Source organism: Natator depressus, chromosome 1, assembly GCF_965152275.1.
Source record: "Natator depressus isolate rNatDep1 chromosome 1, rNatDep2.hap1, whole genome shotgun sequence".
Lineage (NCBI taxonomy): Eukaryota > Metazoa > Chordata > Testudines > Cheloniidae > Natator > Natator depressus.
The window spans coordinates 253,698,357-253,719,783 of NC_134234.1; the positions used below are offsets into that span (position 1 = coordinate 253,698,357).

The following is a 21,427-nucleotide window of genomic DNA, read 5'->3' on the forward strand; positions in this document are numbered from 1 at the left end:
AAAGTGCCTCAGCATGTGCTATACCAGCTTCAGCCTCTGCCTGGCTCTTCCCTATAAATTCTTTCCTTAAGGAATATTTGACTCTTACTCTTCTTCCAAAGCGTCATAATTTATGTTGCTTTTAACGCCTTCCAATCTGTCACTATCTTTCCGACACGGAGGTGCACAGACCTGGACATATTAAGCCGCGTTTGTGCATGAGAGATGTCTCAAGAAGGTCTCTTCCCTTCCTACTCTGTTAAAAGGCTTTATGTACGCACTCTTAAGTTACACTGGTTTGTTGTTGCGACCATGCTACATTTTAATCTCATGTCTACCACATCAGTCAATATCACTCCTCAATATCTTTCACCACCACTGCTTCCCAGATTTCTCCCTTCCTTTAAATTTCTGTTTCAGATTATTTTTGCCCAGATATTTATCTTGCCGTTTTCTAAACGGAATCTCTATTTTCTGCAAAAAGTTGCACGTTAGGTCAACAACAGACCACGTTACCGGGCCTGTCTAGTACAGAGTACAAACATTTTACTCCTTGCTGACAAAAAGCTGGAAAAGTAGTGAAGTAGAAGGTTTAACAACTCTAACCTCAATGCATCTGATCTTATGTGCAGGGGAGGATTTTATTGCAGAATAACTACATGCACACATGGAGTTAGTCAGGAATAGCTATCCCAGAATAACTCCCTGTGTAGACAAGCCCTAAGAATGTAACCTCTTTGCTCTGTGTTTGTACAGAGCCTAGCACAATAGGGTCCTAAACTATGACTGGGGCTCCTAGGCACTACCATGATAGACAAGACAGATAAGGCTGAACTACTCCCCCACTCCCTTTGAATCTCAGATATTTTCCTGCCCCAGTATTGTCTTAAAAAAGGCTAACACCCAATGTGGAATCCCAACTCATATTGCTACACTTCCCCCCTTCCCAAAAGGGAACAGGACAACCAAGGTACAGGAAACAGACCCACACCAAACCAGTCAGAGAGCAATGGGGAGACCATGCTAGCTGCCCCATTTCCCAAATGAAGAAGGCATGAAGATGCTGTACACAGCAGAGACTCCCCCGACAGGTAAAGTATCTGTGAGGAGATTACACCAGGAAGCTTGGCTGCTCTGCAGTGCACTTCCCCTGGGAGAGGCAGCAAACTCACTCGATTTCCTCACTAAGAGCCTTCTTGCCGAATTCCACACATCACAAGGGAATGGGAGGAGGCGGAAGGGCTGTGCTGAGCCTATAAGAACCAGGCACAGATCTGTGAATTTTCCAGTTGCCAGAAAGGGATCAAGCAGCACAAAAGACTGCCTGTTTTCAAGGCTTCTGCCAGTGATGCATGGCTCATCCAAACCAGTTCATAACCATTAGTAGGAGCGAACACACAAATCTTTTTGGCTAAGTTGCTCAGGAAACTGAATATACATTTTAAAACAATAAGTGAATAAGAATGCAAGAGGTCAGTGGCTCAGTTGGAAATGGATTAGATCAGTGGTTCCTGGACCCCTGCCATGGATTATGCAGGGTCTGTCCCTTGAAACAAGGCTGAAACGTGTCGAAACACCGTTCAAGAACTTTTTGCTGTCTGGAGGGCACCATTTTGTTCTCAAAATAACGTCCTCTGCACAGCGTGACCTTGCACATTCCAAGCATGAGAGGTCAAGCTGGCAACGGTACTCCCACTCTGGCGGTGGCTTTCCAGTAATACCAGAAACGAGAGACATTTAGTCAGATACCAAAGAGAAAAAAAAAGGATGAAAAATGTTTGGGAACCCCTGGGTTAGATAAATTTTACCCTGAGGTTGAAGCCAGATCAAAGGGGCAGTGACAGAAAGTTGTTTCTAGCAGTTACCATATGCAGCCATACTACCTTGGACTATATTCTCATCTGTACTCATAAGAAGAGTAAGGTCAGGCCTGGCAAGTACTTGGATGGGAAACCAGCAAGGGAAGTTGTTCTACGGCATGAAGTAGCCATTGTGATGAGATAGATGGCACTTTCCCCTCCAAATTAGTAGGATGTTACAACTCTGTATTCCTGGAGGTGCAATCTTTTAAATGAGGCTTCAAACTAACATTCTAAACCCTAGCTCTTTATGGTAGCTGAAGATCACTTTTGTGGCCCAGTTCCAATTTGTGCAATTACATTCTGCCTGTAGAATATGGCACATAGCTATGCTACTCAGCAGTCTGGAACAAAATGAGGAAGAGTACCATATTCAATTGACACTGGGGAAAGGGCGTACTTCACCCCAGAAGTGGCTGAAGCAAATTCTAGATATTGTTTATAAAGCACTTTGGCATGAAAAGCACTAGAAAAATACAAAACAGGGAAACTGACTGGCAGAGTCACAACAGAAAACTGTTTGGAAGTAAGTAGAGTAATGTGGAGTAATTATTCTGGAATAAAGTCACTTTTATTCCAGAACAGAGTGTCCACATGGGGAGTTAGTCCACTTTAGCAATGAAGGTCAATTTCCTTGTGTTGACATGCCTACAGTATCTAAGAGACATTTAGCAGGACACATGAAATGAGCTCTGGAAGTCTCAGTTCAGTGCCTAAGGGGCAAGTATTTATATCACAGAAACCACCACAATTGGTCCCTTTGTTGGCAGACTCAGCAGAGGGGCAAGGGCTGAACAGCAGAGAGCAGCAGTTCTCAAACTGGGGTCCGCGAGCATGGCCGGATTAAGGCAGGGGCTGATTAAGGCAGGGGCTTTAGGAGCTGCAGCCCAGGGCCCCAGCTCAAGGGGGCCCCTGCAAAAATAAATCACAGGCAACGATCTCTGGGCCACTAAAAGGGGTGCTCAGGCAGGCTGCCTGCATGCCGTGGCCCCACGCCGCTCCCAGAAGTGGCTGGCTGCTGGCATGTTTCTCTAGCTCCTGATGTGGGGGGAGGCAGGTCTGTGCACTACCCCCACTCCCAGCACTGTCCCCGCAGTTCTCATTGGCCGGTTCCCGGCCAATAGGAGCTACGGGGGCAGTGCTTGCAGGCGCAGGCAGCGCACAGATACATGCTGTCCCACTCCAGCCAGGGGCCGCAGAAATGTGCCAGTAGCCAGCCGCTTCCGGGAGCGGCATGTGGCCATGGCATGCAGGCAGCCTGCCTCAGCCCTGCTGCACCACAGGCAGCTCCCGGCCAGCGGTAAGTGCCTCCCAGCCAGAGCCTGCACCTCGCACCCCCTCCTCCACCCCAACCACCTGCCCCAGATCATAATCCCCCTCCTGCACCAAACTCCCTCCCAGACCCCGCACCCCCTCCTGAACCCTAATCCCCTGGCCTTGAACAGTTACCTGGAAGGGAGGAAGAAGGAAAGGTGACAAAACTGAAACAGTCAAGAATGTATGGATAAGGTTTATCCACTAGATGGTGTAAGGACAACACAGTGAAAGGTTTACAGATGTCAATTAATGGCACTCACAGTTCAAAGGAGTGAAAAAGGCATACAGGAAGAAATGGAAGAAAGGTTGAGTTATCCCTGAGCACTTTTATCCAGAAAGTAAAATTCAGTTTTGCCATTTCTGATAAAAAATGACTTGGTAAGAAATCAGCACAGTTCTTAAAGAGAAATAAATGTGACGTCTCAGAAAAGAGTTAGCTATGCAGCTTTTAAACACTAAGGCCCGGATACATAAAGGTATTTAGGCACCTAACTCCAAGACTTATGCTCCACTACAATCTACAAAACTCCTGCCTGGCTGTTGCTGAACCCTGTACCACGAAAGCTTATGCCCAAATAAATCTGTTCACCTTTAAGGTGCCACTGGACTCCTCGTTGTTTTTGTAGGCACCTAAACTCTTTTGCACCTACGTTTTTGAAGTAAAAGTTCAGCATTGCAATACCTATATCCCTCTGTGGCTCTGAACCTAAACCACCAATTCAAATCCAGTTCCCAGTCGGAGTGCGGGGAGAAATCTCATTCAACAGACCAAATTGCTGCTTCTGCATCTCAATTACTTTAGCATGGAGCCTGAATTACTAAACCTAACCTCCCTCGCCCTGCGCTGCAAAGAACCAGGTGATAGGTTGCACACCGCCGTCTACAACACCAGACCCAGCCTGTGACTACAGAGGACTTTGCTTTCTACTGCTATCAGATTAGAGGCTCCCAATCAGATTAGCTAAAAGCTTGAAATCTCATTAGTGAAAGCCAGGTCTGAATTTCATCTGCCTCAGAGCCAAAAGCGAGACTAGGAAAAAACCCTAACAGATCAAGAAATAACGAGGAGCAAATATGGAAGGAAAATCATTTTACAGAGAGATTTACTAAAGTGAAAACGTGACCGTTAAAAAGTGAGGTTGCCTGGCCTGCCAGGAAACCTCCATGAAGTAAATTGCCATCTGAAATGCCTATACATGTTTTGGCTAATATGTTGACACCTGTGCGCACCTTCATGGAGAGGCCATGACTGGACTGTGTAGAGCTGCCAGCACACACACTGGCTGATCCATTGGCTCCTGTGCCCACCTGCAGTGTCCTCGTGATCTATCAGGGTACAGCTGCCATAGCAGGCCCTATGATTAACTGATGCTGTTTATGTACAAGCTGAAATTGTGACCAGTGTCGATGGCCCCACAGGGTATATGGTATTTGCACCTGGTTCACATTTTTTGTTTGTCCCAATGGATCCTTTGAATAATTCTGTCCCGTATGGGGATTTGCACATGCCTCATGAGGGCCAAGAATTAGTTTCACAGTTGCCAAGCTCATTGTATAGTCTCACCAACCTCTCCCCCAAGCTGCTGCCAGATTTACCCGGGGCCCAAGCTACGATGAACACTACCTCCTTTGGGTAACCGTTCTTGAGGAGGTTCTTTGATTTGAGTCTGATTATTTATTCAATAACTCATTTTAATTTGTTGCATGATTGATTTTCTGTTCTTGTTTGGTTGGCGTGTCACTCACCTTAAAAGAAAAAACCCAGCCACCATGAAACCTACTACATTTAGCTATTACCCTTGTCTTCTCCCTTTCCCCCCCTCCCTTGCGTTCAATACCCACCGTCACACCTTGACCTTATTTAGATTGTAAGCACGTTGGAGCAGAGGCATTCATTCTACATTTGTACAGTGCCTAGCACACTGGATGTCCATCTTGACTGGGGCATCTGGGAGCTACTGTCTCATAAATAAAAGAATAATGCAGTTAAGAGATGGATTTGATTGCCATCAGGAAAGTGCGTACAATAGGGCATGTGCATGCCTAGATTGGCTGCTGAACAGCAAGTGATTTTTGTCCTTTGTTTTTCAGGCAAATCCTCATGAGGTTTAAACATGTTCAGGTTACAAAAGCTGTAGTTTAGTGTTTTTATTTTGTGAGTCTCCCATTGCTGTCCCAGGGTGCAGAGTGCAGAGTTTGGGTGCAGAGTAAGAGAGAACATTCAAGACTGTTCATATAGCGTCCCAGGTGCCGTCAGGATGGCCCTGAATGGCAGGAGTTGGAAGACAGGACGGAGCATAGCTGAGAGCGGATGAGTACCAATGCATGTGTTCAGACCCACATGCAGCCAAAAGAAGAGCTGCACGATAGAGGACAGAGCCAGTATTCTGAACGGTCAAATCTACTACTGTATGGTGGGGCCAGGAGCATTGTAACACTGCACTGGCAGAACTAACTCAACCACTGTAGCTATAACACTTATATTTTCTGTTTATTTCTCTACAACAATGTAGAGAAACCCAGCGTAGGATTCAATGGTGGCAAGACTTGTAATTGTACTTTCTCTCAGCAAGGGTCTTGAGAGTTAAAATAAGGCATACAGGTGGCTGCAATGCCAAAATACTGTAGCATAGACAAGGTTTTTCTTTTTGCAATGTAGCTGGGAATCCCTTAACTGGTATGACTGGTCCACATGTTTTTTCCAGAACTTTGTGCAGTAGGAGATCACAGACTACGCTACACCACAGGCTCTGGTGTGCCACTCTATATGCACTTGCTCTGGTCACCCAACCCAATCCCCACACTCCCATGGAACCACTGTAGGATAATTTACCAAATTCCCCAGGAATGCATAGATACAAACAGTTCAGCAGCATGGCAAGCATGGATACAAACTCAGCTAACACATGAATGTGGTGTCCCTACAACAGGGTTAGGGAGGTTTTCTGTTTGTTTGTTTTTTTGTTTTTTTTTTTTGGGGGGGGGGGGGTTTCAGTGCAACACAACTGTGTTTGTTGAAACAAAATCAGAGCATGTGACACACTGAATACAAACATAGCTGTACTTCTACTGTGCATGTGCCCATACTCCTTGCTTAGGTCCTTCAAAAATCTCCATAAAATTCAATTCCAGAGTTAGAATAAAGGTTTCAGACAAGCTTCAGGACTTCTTCCTGGACAATGTTGACTTGTAAGCTGCAAGGGACAAAGGGTGACAAATATCCTCACAATGGAAAGGTAGAAAGACAATTTATGATGGCCCTCTCCTTCCCTGCTCTACACAGACTCATCAGCTGGCGTTTCCCACCTTCTGTGGAGTGGGAAGGGGATGTTGAGATGGCTGCAATGGACCAAACCGTACCATCTTTACTACTATAAAATTAAAACATCCTCAACTGGTGGATGGGGCATGGACCCTGCAGGACTCAAAAAGCACCAAGGCAAATTCATAAGAGCTAGAAGCAACCCATCCTGGGCCACGCTGTTCTCTGCTCCAGCAGCACTGCAAGGGAAGAGACTTCTCAGACAAAAACTGTTTCTCATCTCTCCTCAGCTGCTAGAGTTACAACAATAAGAACAAAACAGAGTGAAGAGTTCACGGACTGAACGTCTATACTGAGTAAAACTGAGGAGACCGAGTAGGTATTTGGGATTTAGATCTGAAGTCCGGTTTTAAGAATAGCCAAGGGTCAGGAAATTCTTTAATGAGAACCAGAGGGATCACATTTAACCCATCATGCATGCAGCCACATTCCATATGTGGCATGGCCAAAAAATGTATTTAATTTACTGTATATCTCCGTAAGCGTTCAACCAGTGAAATAAAACAGTCCCCATTCCAAAACAAACAGTGTTAGGAAGCCATCTGCCAGAACATCCACAAGCAGACACACACACACACAGTTTATTGTAATCGGACTCTTACTTGATTATCCCTCGCAGGGTATCCATGATAACCTGAGGTCAGAGGCTCATTCTACAAGAGAACAGAAAAGGTGAATGCAACGACTGTAAGGAATAGAAACAAGGGGTTATAAGTCTACCCAAGTCCAGGTGGACACAAGAAGCTGCAATGATTTGGGGAAAGAGGATGGTAACATTAAAATTTCCTACTGATGTCCTATTTTCTGTGTGAGTCAATGCATCTAAATACAGACTAGTTTGAAACTACATATTCCAGAGTGCATGGAAGAAGAAAATACAGGCATGAAATAATCAAACTATTCCTACTCCATCTCCTGTGAGATGTGTGTATAGTTTTTGCTATTTTTCACAGGATTTTTTTTTTTTAAACGTCTCTTTTTCCATTGTGGAGATAGAACAATTATAGTGTAAACGTCTATGTGCTGCTGCCCAGTTAACCCACTCTGGGAGAAAACTCTCTCCATCTAAACAATGGCAGCAAAGGTGTGAACTCTTTCCTGAAAACCGTGCTACACTGTGACATGTGAACATAATGTTAGTTACAGTTTAAATTATAACTTTACTAAACTTGGGCGAAATATCACACACACTCCCAAAAAGAACAAATGTTCTAGTTTCTCTTCTCTCACCCCCAAATTGCTCATCCTACTTCCTACATCAGCAATTCTGTCACATTGCCTTGCCTGGAAAGATATGTGAGTTTTCTACGTCCTATTCATCAGTGGAATTTCTTATAATTTCCCAACCTCTCCCATATTCTAGCAACTACAGCAGAGATGAGGTGAACATATCAATACTTCATTTTTACTCTTCCTGGAGATAGGAAGAGAATCTCTCCCACACTTGCAAATTCAAATTGGGGGAGAAATTAGGCAGTTTCACCTTACACACACCTCTTTTCTTTGACAAGGTTAGGGTAGGGAGTGAGTAAAAGTGAATAGGATTGCTTCAGTTTCATTCTGCTGCTGCTGCTCCCTCCAGGGCAGACGGGGGAAGTAGTTGTATGCAAAAGTTATAAAATGCTGGCCATAAAGAAAGTAGCAATCCCACACTCCTGCATAGAGTTTGTTTTTAAACTGTTGCTACACACAGCAGTAGGTATTGTTTGGCAAGGGGGTGTTCTGGAGTCTTAACAAGCCCTGCATGTTATCCCAGCTGTTTGTTCCTAGAGGAAAAACTAGGCAAAGCTGACCAGACCAAATTTGTTAAAAGCAAACCTATGCCAGGACTGCTGTTTCTACCAGTAGTTGCATTGTTGGAAACAGCTGGAAGTTAGATAGAGAGACTTTGTAGACCTTGACTGATGCTGGAGTATTCAGCTCAAACTGGCCTCTGTCCTACAGAGAGCATGAGGTTGAGGCTATGTTCTCACAGCTCAATGATCTCTTGGAGTCAAAAAGATTATAGTCTTTGTCCAGAGACTGAACTCCAGGACCACAGTGCTTGTAAAGACAACTGCTTCATGGCAAAAGGTGCTCGATTACTTCCATCACACATCATGACTATCATTACTATTTTAAATAAATAATTAATCGCGCTCTTAAACGACAATAGAATACCATTTATTTTAAATATTTTTGGATGTTTACTACATTTTCAAATATTTTAATTTTAATTACAACACAGAATACAAAGTGTACAGTGCTCACTTTATATTTATTTTTTATTACAAATATTTGCACTGTAAAAAACAAAATTGCGATTTTCAGTTCACCTCATACAAGTACTGTAGTGCAATCTCTTTATCATGAAAGTTGAACTTACAAATGTAGAATTATGTACAAAAAAAACTGCAATCAAAAACAAAACAATATAAAACTTTAGAGCCTACAAGTCCACTCAGTCCTACTTCTTGGTCAGCCAATCACTCAAACAAGGTTGGTTACAACTTGCAGGAGATAATTCAGCCTGCTTCTTGTTTATAAATGTCATCTGAAAGCGAGAACAGGCATTCGCATGGCACTGTTGTAGCTGTCGTTGCAAGATATTTACATGCCAGATGTGCTAAAGATTCTTATGTCCCTTCATGCTTCAACCACCATTCCAGAGGACATGCATCCATGCTGATGGTGGGTTCTGCTTGATAATGATCCAAAGCAGTGCGGACTGATGCATGTTCATTTTCATCATCATGAGTCAGATGTCACTGGCAGAAAGTTGATTTTCTTTCTTGGTGGTTTGGGTTCTGTAGTTTCCACATCAAAGTGTTGCTCTTTTAAGACTTCTAAAAGCATGCTCCACACCTCGTCCCTCTCACATTTTGGATGGCACTTCAGATTCTTAAACCTTGGGTCGAGTGCTGTAGCTATTTTTAGAAATCTCATATTGGTACCTTCTTTGCGTTTTGTCAAATCTGCTGTGAAAGTGTTCTTAAAAACGAACATGTGCTGGATCATCATCCGAGACTGCTATAACATGAAATATATACAGAATGCGGGTAAAACAGAGCAGGAGACATACAATTCTCCCCCCAAGGAATACAGTCACAAATTTAATTAACGCATTATTTTTTAACGAGCATCATCAGCAATGAAGCATGTCCTCTGGAATGGTGGCCGAAGCATGAAGGGGCATACGATCATTTAGCATATCTGGCATGTAAATACCTTGCAATGCTGGCTACAAAAGCACCATGTGAATGCCCATTCTCACTTTCAGGTGACATTGTAAATAAGAATAAGGCAGCAGTATCTCCCGTCAACATAAACAAACTTGTTTGTCTTAGCGATTGGCAAAATAAGAAGTAGGACTCAGTGGACTTGTAGGCTCTCAGGTTTTACACGGTTTTGTTTTTGAGTGCAGTTATGTAACCAAAAAAAAAATCTGCATTTGTAAGTTACACTTTCATGATAAAGAGATTGCACTTCAGTATTTGTAAGAGGTGAACTGAAAAATACTATTTCCCTTATCATTTTTACAGTGAATATATTTGTAATCAAAAATAATGAAATAAAGTGAGCACTGTGCACTTTGTATTCAGTGTTGTAATTGAAATCAATATTGAAAATGTAGAAAAACATCCAAAAATATTAAATAAAATTTCAATTGGTATTCTATAGTTATAAGTGCAATTAATCGCGATTAATTTTTTTAATCACAGTTAATTTTTTGAGTTAATTGCATGAGTTAACTGTAATTATTTGACATTCTAATTTTATTTGAGAATTTTCTTCAATTTTTACTGATTTTTATTTTTACAGTTGCTGGAAATTAAGGAGCAGGAGCGGGGTTAGAACAGCACTGACAGCAGGACTGCAGAGGGCTCTGAGAGGCTCTCTGCACAACTGAAGGGCCCAAGACATAGGGGTGCAAGGTGCAGGGAAGGATGCGGTCCTAGCCCAGAAGAAGAGTAAAGAACGCCCCGCCTCAGGCCAGGACTGCAAGGAGGAGGACCAGCAGTACTCTGTGGCCAGGGGTTCAATAGTTCCTGCCAAGGGACAGCTCCCACACTCCCAGCTGGTGAGCAGGGCTGTGACCGCAGAGCTGCAGAGGGCTCCTTGGACGGCTGTGGGGCCAGTAGCACCTCATCCCTGCAGGTGCAAGGTATGGGGAAGACTGCAGTCCTGACAGGACAGAGCAGAGACCCACCGGCAGGGCTATCAAAAGGACAACGACAAGCCATTCAGGAGCTAGGTGGCCTCCCCTCACAGCTGGGGGCTTGTCCTCCTCCTGCTGGCCCTGGCCACAGCCTTCCCCAACCCGTGCACCTGCAGGGGTTGGGTATCACCAGCCCTGTGACAGTACAGGGAGCCCTCTGCAGCCCTACTATCACAGGAATGAGGGAGCAGGTCCATGAAAGCAGGCTGCAGAGGGCTCCCTGCACTGCGACAGGGCCAGTAACACTCGATCCCTGCAGGCACAATGGGGTGGGGGCTGCACTCCCGCTGTTACAGCTGGCTACTTTTTTCATCAGTTTCAATGTGTCAGCTGAAATCGACATTTACCATTTAAATTGAATCCTGCCGAGCCTACGCTCGAGTCAACATGTGATGTAGTTGTGAAAACAGCAAATACCAATCTGGGGTGTACATAATACACGGGAGGTAAATGTCCCACTCTACTGGGCACTGGTGAGGCCTCAGCTGGAGTACCGTGTCCAGTTCTGGATGTCACACTTTAGGAAAGATGTGGACAAATTGGAGAGAGTCCAGAGGAGAGCAACAAAAAATGATAAAAGATTTAGAAAACCTGACCCATGAAGAAAGATTACAAAAGCTGGGCATGTTTAGTCTTGAGAAAAGAAGACAGAGACACCTGCTAACAGTCTTCAAATATGTTAAGGACTGTTAGAGAAAGAAAACGATGAATTGTTCTCCATGCCCACAGCAGGTTGGGCAAGAAATTATTGGTTTAATTGCTGCCAGGGAGATTTAGGTGAGATATTAGGAAAAAATTTCTAACTAAAAGGATAGTTAAGTACTGGGATTGGTTACCAAGGCAGGTTGTAGAATCTCCATAACTGGAGGAATGCACAAACAGATAAGACAAACACCTATGAGAGATGGTCTCGGTTTATTTGGCCTTGCCTCAGCATGAGGGAGGTGGACTAGGTCAGTGTTTCTAACCTTTGGTACCAGGGACTGACTTGCTGCCTTCCTAAACTGTGTCAGGGAGATCTCTGGGACCAGCACCAGCCGACAGACTGGTCATTGAGGAACACTGGACTAGATGACCTCTCAAAGTTCCTTCCAGCTCTACAGTTCTAGTATGCTATGATTAATAATGGAATAATAGACTCTTCAAACTCCCCATATTATTAAATATTAGTAAAAACTCATGAATAGGCTGCTTTTGAAGAAAGTAGGTGCAACTAAACAAAATGATCAAGGATTATGGATCAAGGAAAATGATTAAATTGCTGTATTTAATTGTTATAGTTATAGGCAGAGTCATATCAATAGCTGAGGACATTCAAAATATCACCATGACACTTGTGGAAGCCAGAGAGAAGATATTTGCTGCTGTCAAGGCCAAGAGACATGAATGCAGCAGTAGAATCAATGTTGCAGATGTGTTGCATTTTTATAGCTCTTCATCTTCAAAGGGTGTTAGAAATATTGACTACATTCTCAAAGCACCCTTGAAAGTAGAAAGATTGGCAGACAGAAGATGTGGGAAGGAAGGAAAGGGCAGGATCATAGACAACTCCAATGTGATAGGCAGTGGAGGCAAATGGGATGCACAAATCAAGGAAAGAGGGGGACAAAGTTATTTGGAGGATGCACTTGTTCACATCAGACATTAACTAGAAGAATTACTTGGACAAGAGGCAGAAAGGGTAAACAGAGACCACTTGTTATAGAAAATGAGAGCTAGGTATGCACTGTATATGACCAAAATAAAAGTGTTTGAGAGAAAGTAACCCAAAGTGAACATAGATTGGTTTGGCAGGGACATGGAAGAGAGCCAAAATTAAGCTTTGTGGGACTTGTAAGTGAAAGGATTTTGATGCAGAAAAGTCATCTCCAGAAACAGAGTGGTTGGACAGTAGGAGCTCCATCAGGAAAGAAGGAAGTCAGTCAGAGATGGCTTGAGAGTTATGCGGCTGGTCCAGGATTCAAGACTGCACTGAGGTCAAGGAAAATGAGGAAGAAGGAAACCCATGCAACAACTATATGGTGAGAAGTTTCCACACTATGACCGAAGTGGGGGAACCCACACAGACTGAACACAGTCAAGGATATTGTTGTACAAGAAGTGACTGCTTAAGAAAGTAGCTTTTTCTCATTTCTTCAATCTGCTGAAAAAGGAGGTTAGAGAGTGGGCAGCAGCTAGAGCATCAAGGTCACAGAAGGGTCAAAGATACCTTTCTGACTTTCATGCAGAAATGGTGCCATGTGGCACTGTACTGTTTGCAAATCCCCTGCTGTGCATGTTGTAGCTCTAATTGAACTTAACTCTCCAGGGGGAGTGGGGAAGTGCCTGGGGAAAGCTGGCTCCTGCCAATAGTCGCTGGTGCTGCCAATTTTACAGGTCACTAATTGTGAATCTAGGAAGGGCCTTGCTGCATGATTATTCTGTACAGAGTTTCCTATTGTTGAAGACGATAAGGAGCAGGGAGTGAAAAGGTTAGAATGGGTTAAACTCCTATGATTGGAACAGAACAATCCAGTTAAACCAAGTGGAGAGAAAATCCCAATAGCAGATCCAAAGGAGAAGGGGAAGCAAAGACTAAATACAGAGCAAAATATACCGTACTGCCTACACCCAACAAAACTCATTCCAAAAAAGACTGTGGAGAAAGAGAGGTTTAATTTAAAAACCCTCACACACCCCCCTCCTCAGGGAGGAAGAAAAAAGTGTCTGCCTTCCAGTAAGAGCAACACAGCCTAGTGGGACAGGACAACCCCAGCTTATTCCAGTTCCCTCACGACTCCCTGCTACCAATACCAAATTAGTTTTCTCTCCCCATTTCCAGAGAGATTTAGTTAGGATGTGCTAGCCAGTGAAATCAAATCAAACTGCCATGGGGCATTTCATCATTTTGTTTACTGCTGAAAGGCACTTCCCGGGTGCTCAAGACCTGCTTTAAAGTGGGGAGAACAAGGTGAAGAGATGGGAGCACACGGGCATTAGATTTCTGATTGTCTACTAATCTCTCACACATGACTCCCTCACTCCCACAGCATTTGCAACTACAGCACAGAAGTAATAGTTACAATACATATGCCAGCCCTGTGACTTACCCCCGCAACTGCTCCCATGAAGTCCATGCTAGACTTTTACACCCTGCTTACATCAGAGGGTTTTGGTTTTGTTGTTTTTTGGTTTTGTTTATATTTCCCAGTCTTGCTAGAACAAGTTTACTTCCACCAACATTAGCAAACTAAGAGCTCTGGTGCAGACAGCTCACAAACTCCCAATGCCATTTCCAGCATCCACGTCATCTAACCCAACTGGGAGCAAGTCTAATTGAGACGGTGCTGAAAATGATGTTGGCAGTCAGACCACCCACACTGTGGAACTGAATCTTACTAACACTGATGAAGATGAACCTGAGTTAGCAATGATGGAAATTTTAAAGAGAGGTCTCTAGACAAGACAAGATTTAAACATAACTGAGGGGACAAACTCTACATCAACTCCTCTAATGAAGTCAATTTACTCATACGTTTGATACAGTAAACAACATCCATGTGTGGGAGCCACATAGAAGAAGGACTCAGCTCAGGGCAAGCTGCCCCCCGCTCTCCGCTCTCTGCACACACTTACAATCAGCATCCAAGATAGGAAATACCATAGTCCTCACACATACTGAAAGGTTCACAGGTTCCCTTAATTTTTCTCTATAAAACAAAGAGAAATTGGAGATTGAAAAGATCTTAGTTTTTCTTTGTCCACCACTATGGTCAACACAGGATAGTTCCCTGGCAGTTTAGTTGTAAAAGGAAGCAAGTGATGGGGTGGCCAACCATTTCCCTTTTGACTGTTCAATGGTCTAACAGACTTCTGTAGCAACTGTTTCTTGACCTTCAGCCTGCAGCTTGGGGACTGCAAACACATCATGGGAACTTAACTCGGTAAGAATCCCAATACCATCCTCCTTACCAGAAGCTGGCGGATGCACTGTCCTTTTACCTCACTGTTGCACCTCTCCCACTGTTTTAACCTCCAATCTTTCATATTAGTGGCCCTGTCTTCAGTAGGAAAAAAGGCAAAACTGCCCCGAAGATAGAGATGTAATATGCTGGATGAGGAAAAGGTGTTTTCTTACCATGTTAGCTAACTGAAGTAAAACACTAAGACAAGACAGTTTTAGTTTTACCACCAATTAGCAGGTTGAACACATTTGGAAACTACAAACTGCCTTGTCTTCCCTAGAATTTTATTTCGTCTTAGTTACCACGTATTAGCTAACATGGTAAGAAAACCCGTTTTTTCCTAGCATGGATGCACCCAATACATTAGGTCTGTCTTCACTGCTGTTTGCAACACCACCTGATCTAGAATCACCTGTGAATACAACTAATGTAAAAGTAGTGTCTAAGGCTCAACTACCAGATTACTCATGAAAAACTGAATTAAACTGGTTTTGAAACTGATCTCTATGGCACCTCAACTGGATATTTACCCCAATTTGATGTATGGCTCTTTATTACCTCCTGCTATTAAGCTCCAATAACATCATGTATAGAGTAGTAAGCCTCCCTCTGGCTGTCTTCCCTCTTCCAGTTTCATTTGGTTCTGGGCTTTGGCCCGTCAACAATCCTACAAACATCATTTGTTTACTAGAAGACTTTCTATTTATTTGCCGCCTCACTAGTGCACTAGCATGAACATCTCTACATACAGAGTTGTAGGCTATTGAGAATTATACCACTTCCTCCCAATCCCATCATTATTTTTACAGGCCGTATTTTGAATGTAAAAAGGTAATTTTGGTCAGAGGTATCACACTTAGATATTAACTATACTGTGCACCACTGTCCTCTATTGCCCACGATATATACTCCTGCCCAAATGTATATAAGTTTTCCCATTTGGTTAAGTTAGTGAAGCTGTTTCTTTAGTTCACCAGGAAGATATGTCCAGAAATGCAGTCAAAGACCATATATTCTATTCCACAGAGGCTTGACTACGTGGTGAGCTGACAACCACATTTTCCGTGAACAGATACAGTCATGGATTGTTACATCACCCTTTTTTTCTTTTTAACCAGAAGAAAATGCTTTATAAAATACAGGTTTCAGAGTAACAGCCGTGTTAGTCTGTATTCACAAAAAGAAAAGGAGTACTTGTGGCACCTTAGAGACTAACCAATTTATTTGAGCATAAGCTTTCGTGAGCTACAGCTCACTTCATCGGATGCATACTGTGGAAAATACAGAAGATGTTTTTATACACACAAACATGAAAAAATGGGTGTTTATCACTACAAAAGTTTTTCTCTCCCCACACTCTACTTTCCTGCTGGTAATAGCTTATCTAAAGTGATCACTCTCCTTTTGTAGTGATAAACACCCATTTTTTCATGGTTTGTGTGTATAAAAACATCATCTGTATTTTCCACAGTATGCATCCGATGAAGTGGGCTGTAGCTCACGAAAGCTTATGCTCAAATAAATTGGTTAGTCTCTACGGTGCCACAAGTACTCCTTTTCTTTTTATAAAATACAGTGTATATACACACACACACACTATACATTCAAAAGAACTCAGGGTATTGACCTGACAAGTATTTATAAACAAATTCAAGGTGATGTTTCCAAATGAAACATCTGGGGCCTTTCTGCATGACCGACTACACATCCTTGATGTTCCTGAAAAAAATACGCACATCCACAATCACCACAGTGGTGCCTGGGCTGGTGCATGAAATATGATGACATCACTCCCTCTTCCTTCCTGGAATTCTAAACCATGCTGTTCTCCCCTTGCACACAACTATCATCTCCATGGTAACCCTCACCTCCTCCTGCTTCTTCAGTGGCCTCACAGAGCAGGATACAAGGTTTCCCGTTCGCCTAAAAAAAAATGATGCTTTCAACAAGAAGCAGAGCTAAATTTAGACATTTGGGATATGGAGTCTTGTAATTAAGGAAACAGCTCCACATTTCCCTCCTCCCCTCAGAATTCAGACGAAATGGGCAGTGTCTATGGAATGTAAACAACTGGGATTGCCATAAATATCAGCCCTGAAACACAAAATGGAAAATTCACCTCATCCTTTCTTGAATAAGATAAATAATTGCATGGGACAAAAGAAAAAAAAAACACACCAGGACACTGGCCACCTGAACTCTGAATCTCACCTAATTCCCAGCACGCTTCAGGGCTTACTTGAACATATGGAGGAAAGTAGTATTTTTTAAATTTCGTAAGGAACTATGTCCTGCACTTCCCCATCCAGAAATACATATTTCCTTGAGTAGTACAATGAGATTAGAGTTTTATTTAGTTCCCAGGGAGCAAGGAAATATATCTACCTACTGAGAAGCAGTGCATATAAAGTGTTGGAGACACATATACATATTGCCTGGTAAAACAACAACAGTGAGACTGCCACGTTCCCCTCCTCCCTCAAATGCCAGCCCACACTATGGACCCTGACTTTCAGTGCAGTCATGTATTTCCCTGTCATAAGCAAAACGCGCATCTTTATAGTAATAATGCAATATTCTATAGCCCAATACAACCTGTTACTCACTACTCAGTCAAGTGGTTCTGTTCTAGGCTACCATTAATGGACAAGGCACCAGTTATAACCAAGTAAGAAATGCCCCCAAACTGGTCAGAGCCTTACAGAACAGAAAGAGTACACTAAAGACAGACACACCCCAGATAGATACATTTTCAATATGCAGGGCAGAGTCCCAGTTCAAGCATGTTTTCCTATCCAGGGAGATAGGAAAGGCAGCAAAAGACAAGAAGCGGAAGTGATGTAAGATTAATCAAAATAGCCTTCAGCCCTAATCAGAATGTCAATAATCTGGAGCAGTTAGCCAGACAAAACATGCAAGGCAGCCAGGAGCCATTAAACAAGGCAGCTATAAAACAAGGCATGCAAGCATACATAGGGAGCTTTACTACTGTCAGGTAAAGCAGTACTGAAATCAGACAAAGCTAGCTGGAGTTCATTGGCCCCAAACTTTTTGGTGTGGTTTTCTGGCCCGAAAGAACAGGTGTCACATCTTCACAATTCCCTGCCCTACCTGCACATTCCTTGATGTGTTCCCTTAACTCCCAGTTTGTCATGCTGATATCTACCACAAATAGACCACAAATAAAGGAAGAAAGTTTATCAAATGGAGATCATCTTGAAATCTAAGTTTTAGAAGAATTAAAAGTGGTTTGAGGCACTTAACTTGCCCCTTAATCCCTCTGAATTTTGTATGGTTTTACAATCACGTTTTTCTATTTTTAAAAAGTTTTTATTTCAATACTTATCTTCAACTCGTTTCAGAGTAACAGCCGTGTTAGTCTGTATTCGTAAAAACAAAAAAGAAAAGGAGTACTTGTGGCACCTTAGAGACTAACCAGTTTATTTGAGCATGAGCTTTCGTGAGCTACAGCTCACTTCATTGGATGCATATCTTCAACTCCAATCCCTATTCCCTGTCCACTGTGGAAAATCTCACAAACTAAAAGGGAATTAATTGACCTCACAGCAGAAACAGTGACACTGACTACAGTGCCGTCAAATGCACTATGTAAACAAACAGAAAAAAAAGACCAAAAAAGAACATCTCTAATCTTTCAATTCTACTAGTAATCTCAAGTGTTAATAGTAACAGAAGGTAAAGTTTTAAACATAAGAACAGGTTTTAAACTGAAAGTGTCCCTTTAAAATAAACATACATGGAAAGAGAACGAGAAATATAACTTTAGAGAGAGAACCATGTGAAAGCCATGCCGTCATATGGTTGTAATTCATAAAGTGTAAAAAAAACAAAAATGGATGAGAACGTAAAAACCGGATGGTAAAAGACGTCAGATTGCAGTGAGGATAGAACTGCTTGACATTCTAAACAAAGAGCTCTCAACAATCCTTGTAGTAGAGCCCTGCATAGAACTATTTTTTTTATCCTGATCCCACCCACAAAAACCTTAGATCATGCAAAAGAGACTGATTCCCCCATGCTACTAAAACAAAAACAGTCAGTTTTATTTTTATATATATATATATATAAAACTGACTGTTTTTGTTATATATATATATTTTTTTTATATATATATATTTTTTCAGTGGTAAAAATCATAACAAATCTTTCTTAAACCAGGTAAAAAAAATATTTTAAGTCCTGTTATAATGGATATCAAATAATTCTATCCCTCACTTAAATTTAAGTATTAATACCGTTATTTAAAAAAAGAAAAATTTGCTTTACATTGCTGAAATTCTATTGATGGCAGACTGCTGTCGTGTATATCACAGTTGTCAAAACAAACTGCACCACAATGTTGCCTTAAAAGGTGCAGATTTTTTTTAATGATTATAAAAAGAAAGTTGTTTAAAAAACCAGGAATTTTTTAAACTGCTTAAGCACCATTTTCGGAACTTTGAAACATACCATTCAAATTATTTACATGTCAGAATTATTGCTTTTTGAAAAACATTTACCAGAAAACTGCTCACGGCACTGACAGCAAGCTGATACAACAGTGACAGTCTGCGCATATGTGACATCACAGAACAATAAAACCAATTAGTGAGATTCTCTGACCTGACTTGAGCCAGTGTACTACACCAGATTCGGAGCAAGGAAGATAAACATGTATAGGAAAAAGAAGCTTAGACAAAGTAATTAGCAATTTCTCAAATAAGATATTCTTGGTAAACTAATGAGATATTTAGTGTTTCCCCACAAATTACCACAGTCTATTTTTTTCCCCACTAAATCCCGCCCACAACAAAGTACATTTTACCCACTCTTGCTATTATGGCAGCGGGTCCTGTGGGACCCACGGGACCCCAGTCCCACTGCAGGGCTCTAGCTTGTAGACATTCTAGGCTTCAGAGTGACACCCTAGAATCGTTTTTTGGTGTTTTTTTCCTTTTAAAAAGTTTTTATTCAGTTTAAGATGTGTTTCTTAAGCAGTCATTATGCTGCTATCACAGATCTTGTTTACAAGATTGGAAAATTTTTGCCAGAAAAGAAAACCACAACCAAAGGAACATCAGAATTTTTATTTATTTATTTATTTATTTTTTGGAGGCAAGACATTGAGCAGATCATGATTCATACGTGTCAAAGTGAAAACATCACCCAATATAAATGCTTCTATTACAAAAACCTCTCTAAATAGATTTTATAAAAAAAATAAAATTCAACTAAATGGATTTAATCTCTGTTTCTTTTTCAACGTATTTTTAGAATTGTTAAAGAAACGTACGTTTCTGCAGAATATTTCTTTCAATTTAGAAAGTGTAAGGGGTTTCAATTTATATAGTAAAAAAACACTGAAAGCAAAATTGCTTTATAAGATTGGCCACAGCTCATCTTTAGCTGAAATACTTGCGTTCAATTACCATCATAAAATGTAAAGATCATTGCTCTCAAACACACGGGATAGCCATCTTACTTATGCACAATATTTAAATGGCTAATTGGCTTAGAGCTCCATGGTCAGTACAACTTGCTCAGACAGGAAAGGATGTATGACATCCCTTATATATGCATCCACTTTGAAAGTATGTTTGTCTTATTAGACAGATGGTGAGTATCTGTCAGTGGAATGAGCCAATGTATTTAAACAAAATCTGGATGGCTATATGGACTCTAATACATTAAAGGTGTATTAGTCAGTTTTGTGCTTGAGAAGTAGCCATCTCTGTTTTCTGGAGGACAGGAAGGAATCTTCTGCTAATTGTGCTTTTCTCTCCCCAGATCGGCTATGGAGATTTTTGCTTTAGGACATTTTGGCCTTCCGGAACAAAGAGACTAAAAAAAATTCAATTTATTTAAAGCAACTTTCAATCTGAGTTTTGTTAGAAGCTATATAGGCTAGAGATGGCAGTATTTTCAATGTATTTCAGACCTCAAGGGCCTGTGGCCTGCTTCTGGTCCTACATGAACTGCGTTTGCATTACCAAGCCCCCGAGACTACTGTGAGCAATGTGACAGCTATATACCCGCAGATACAAGGACATGCTGTAGGCGCAAAAGTCAGCAACACCCAATTTTGAATTTTTGGTAGACAATGGCGTTTTAGAAGTACGTCTTTTCTTCACTTTTATTTCTACTCATCAGGAAACATCTAAGGGTCCTACACAGACTTTAAAATCCAATGTTGAAATCACCTTTTGATACCAAGATCACATAGGGTTGATGATGAAGCATCTTGCATTTTATTTGCACTGTAATCTACTTGTCAGAGTGGATACACCTACATTGCAGCTAGGAGGTGTAATTCCCAGCTCGGGTAGACATACTACGCACTAGGTCTGCTCAATCTAGCGTGCAATAGTACAGCAGTGTGGCCGCAGTGGCCCAACACACGTACCTAGGATGGGATTGCACTGAGGCACCAAGCCTGAGCTGCTGCCCATGACGCTGCAACCACACTGCTATTTTTAGTGCACTAGCTCGAACTGGGAATTACATCCCCCAGCTGCAGTGACACTCGCTGGGTTTCAAAACTCCATGTGCTTGCTCATCCACAGCAACTAGAAATTTTGGCCTGGCAAGCAAGACTAGGGAACTACTGACTCCTTCCTTGGAGAATGTGGGGAGGAAGAAGGTGGAAAGGCAGCAGAACAGATCAAGTGTCACTGCTCATTTTCTCAGAAGATTGAGGGGAGAGGAAAAGGAATGGGGAACAGAAGCCCTACTTGCAGAGGGGTGGCCAGGAGCACAAGGACTTCCTGCATGATCAGGAGAGTGGCAGTCCTACAAAGAAGCAGGGCAG

The 21,427-nt window shown here is 42.1% G+C and overlaps 1 protein-coding gene across 11 annotated transcripts in view; it reads right to left on the bottom strand.

The window, feature by feature from the left end:
- The window catches only part of RBFOX2 (RNA binding fox-1 homolog 2), a 250,747-nt gene that overhangs the window by 197,535 nt on the left and 31,785 nt on the right, over positions 1-21,427 (bottom strand). For 9 of the 11 annotated variants that reach the window (XM_074941443.1, XM_074941434.1, XM_074941415.1 and 6 more), the window contains exon 2: positions 7,080-7,130. The exons of the other annotated variants lie outside the window; for them this stretch is intronic. In XM_074941443.1, coding sequence (XP_074797544.1) covers positions 7,080-7,130 — 51 coding nt within the window. The remainder of the gene's footprint in view (positions 1-7,079; positions 7,131-21,427) is intronic. 11 annotated transcript variants of the gene reach the window in all.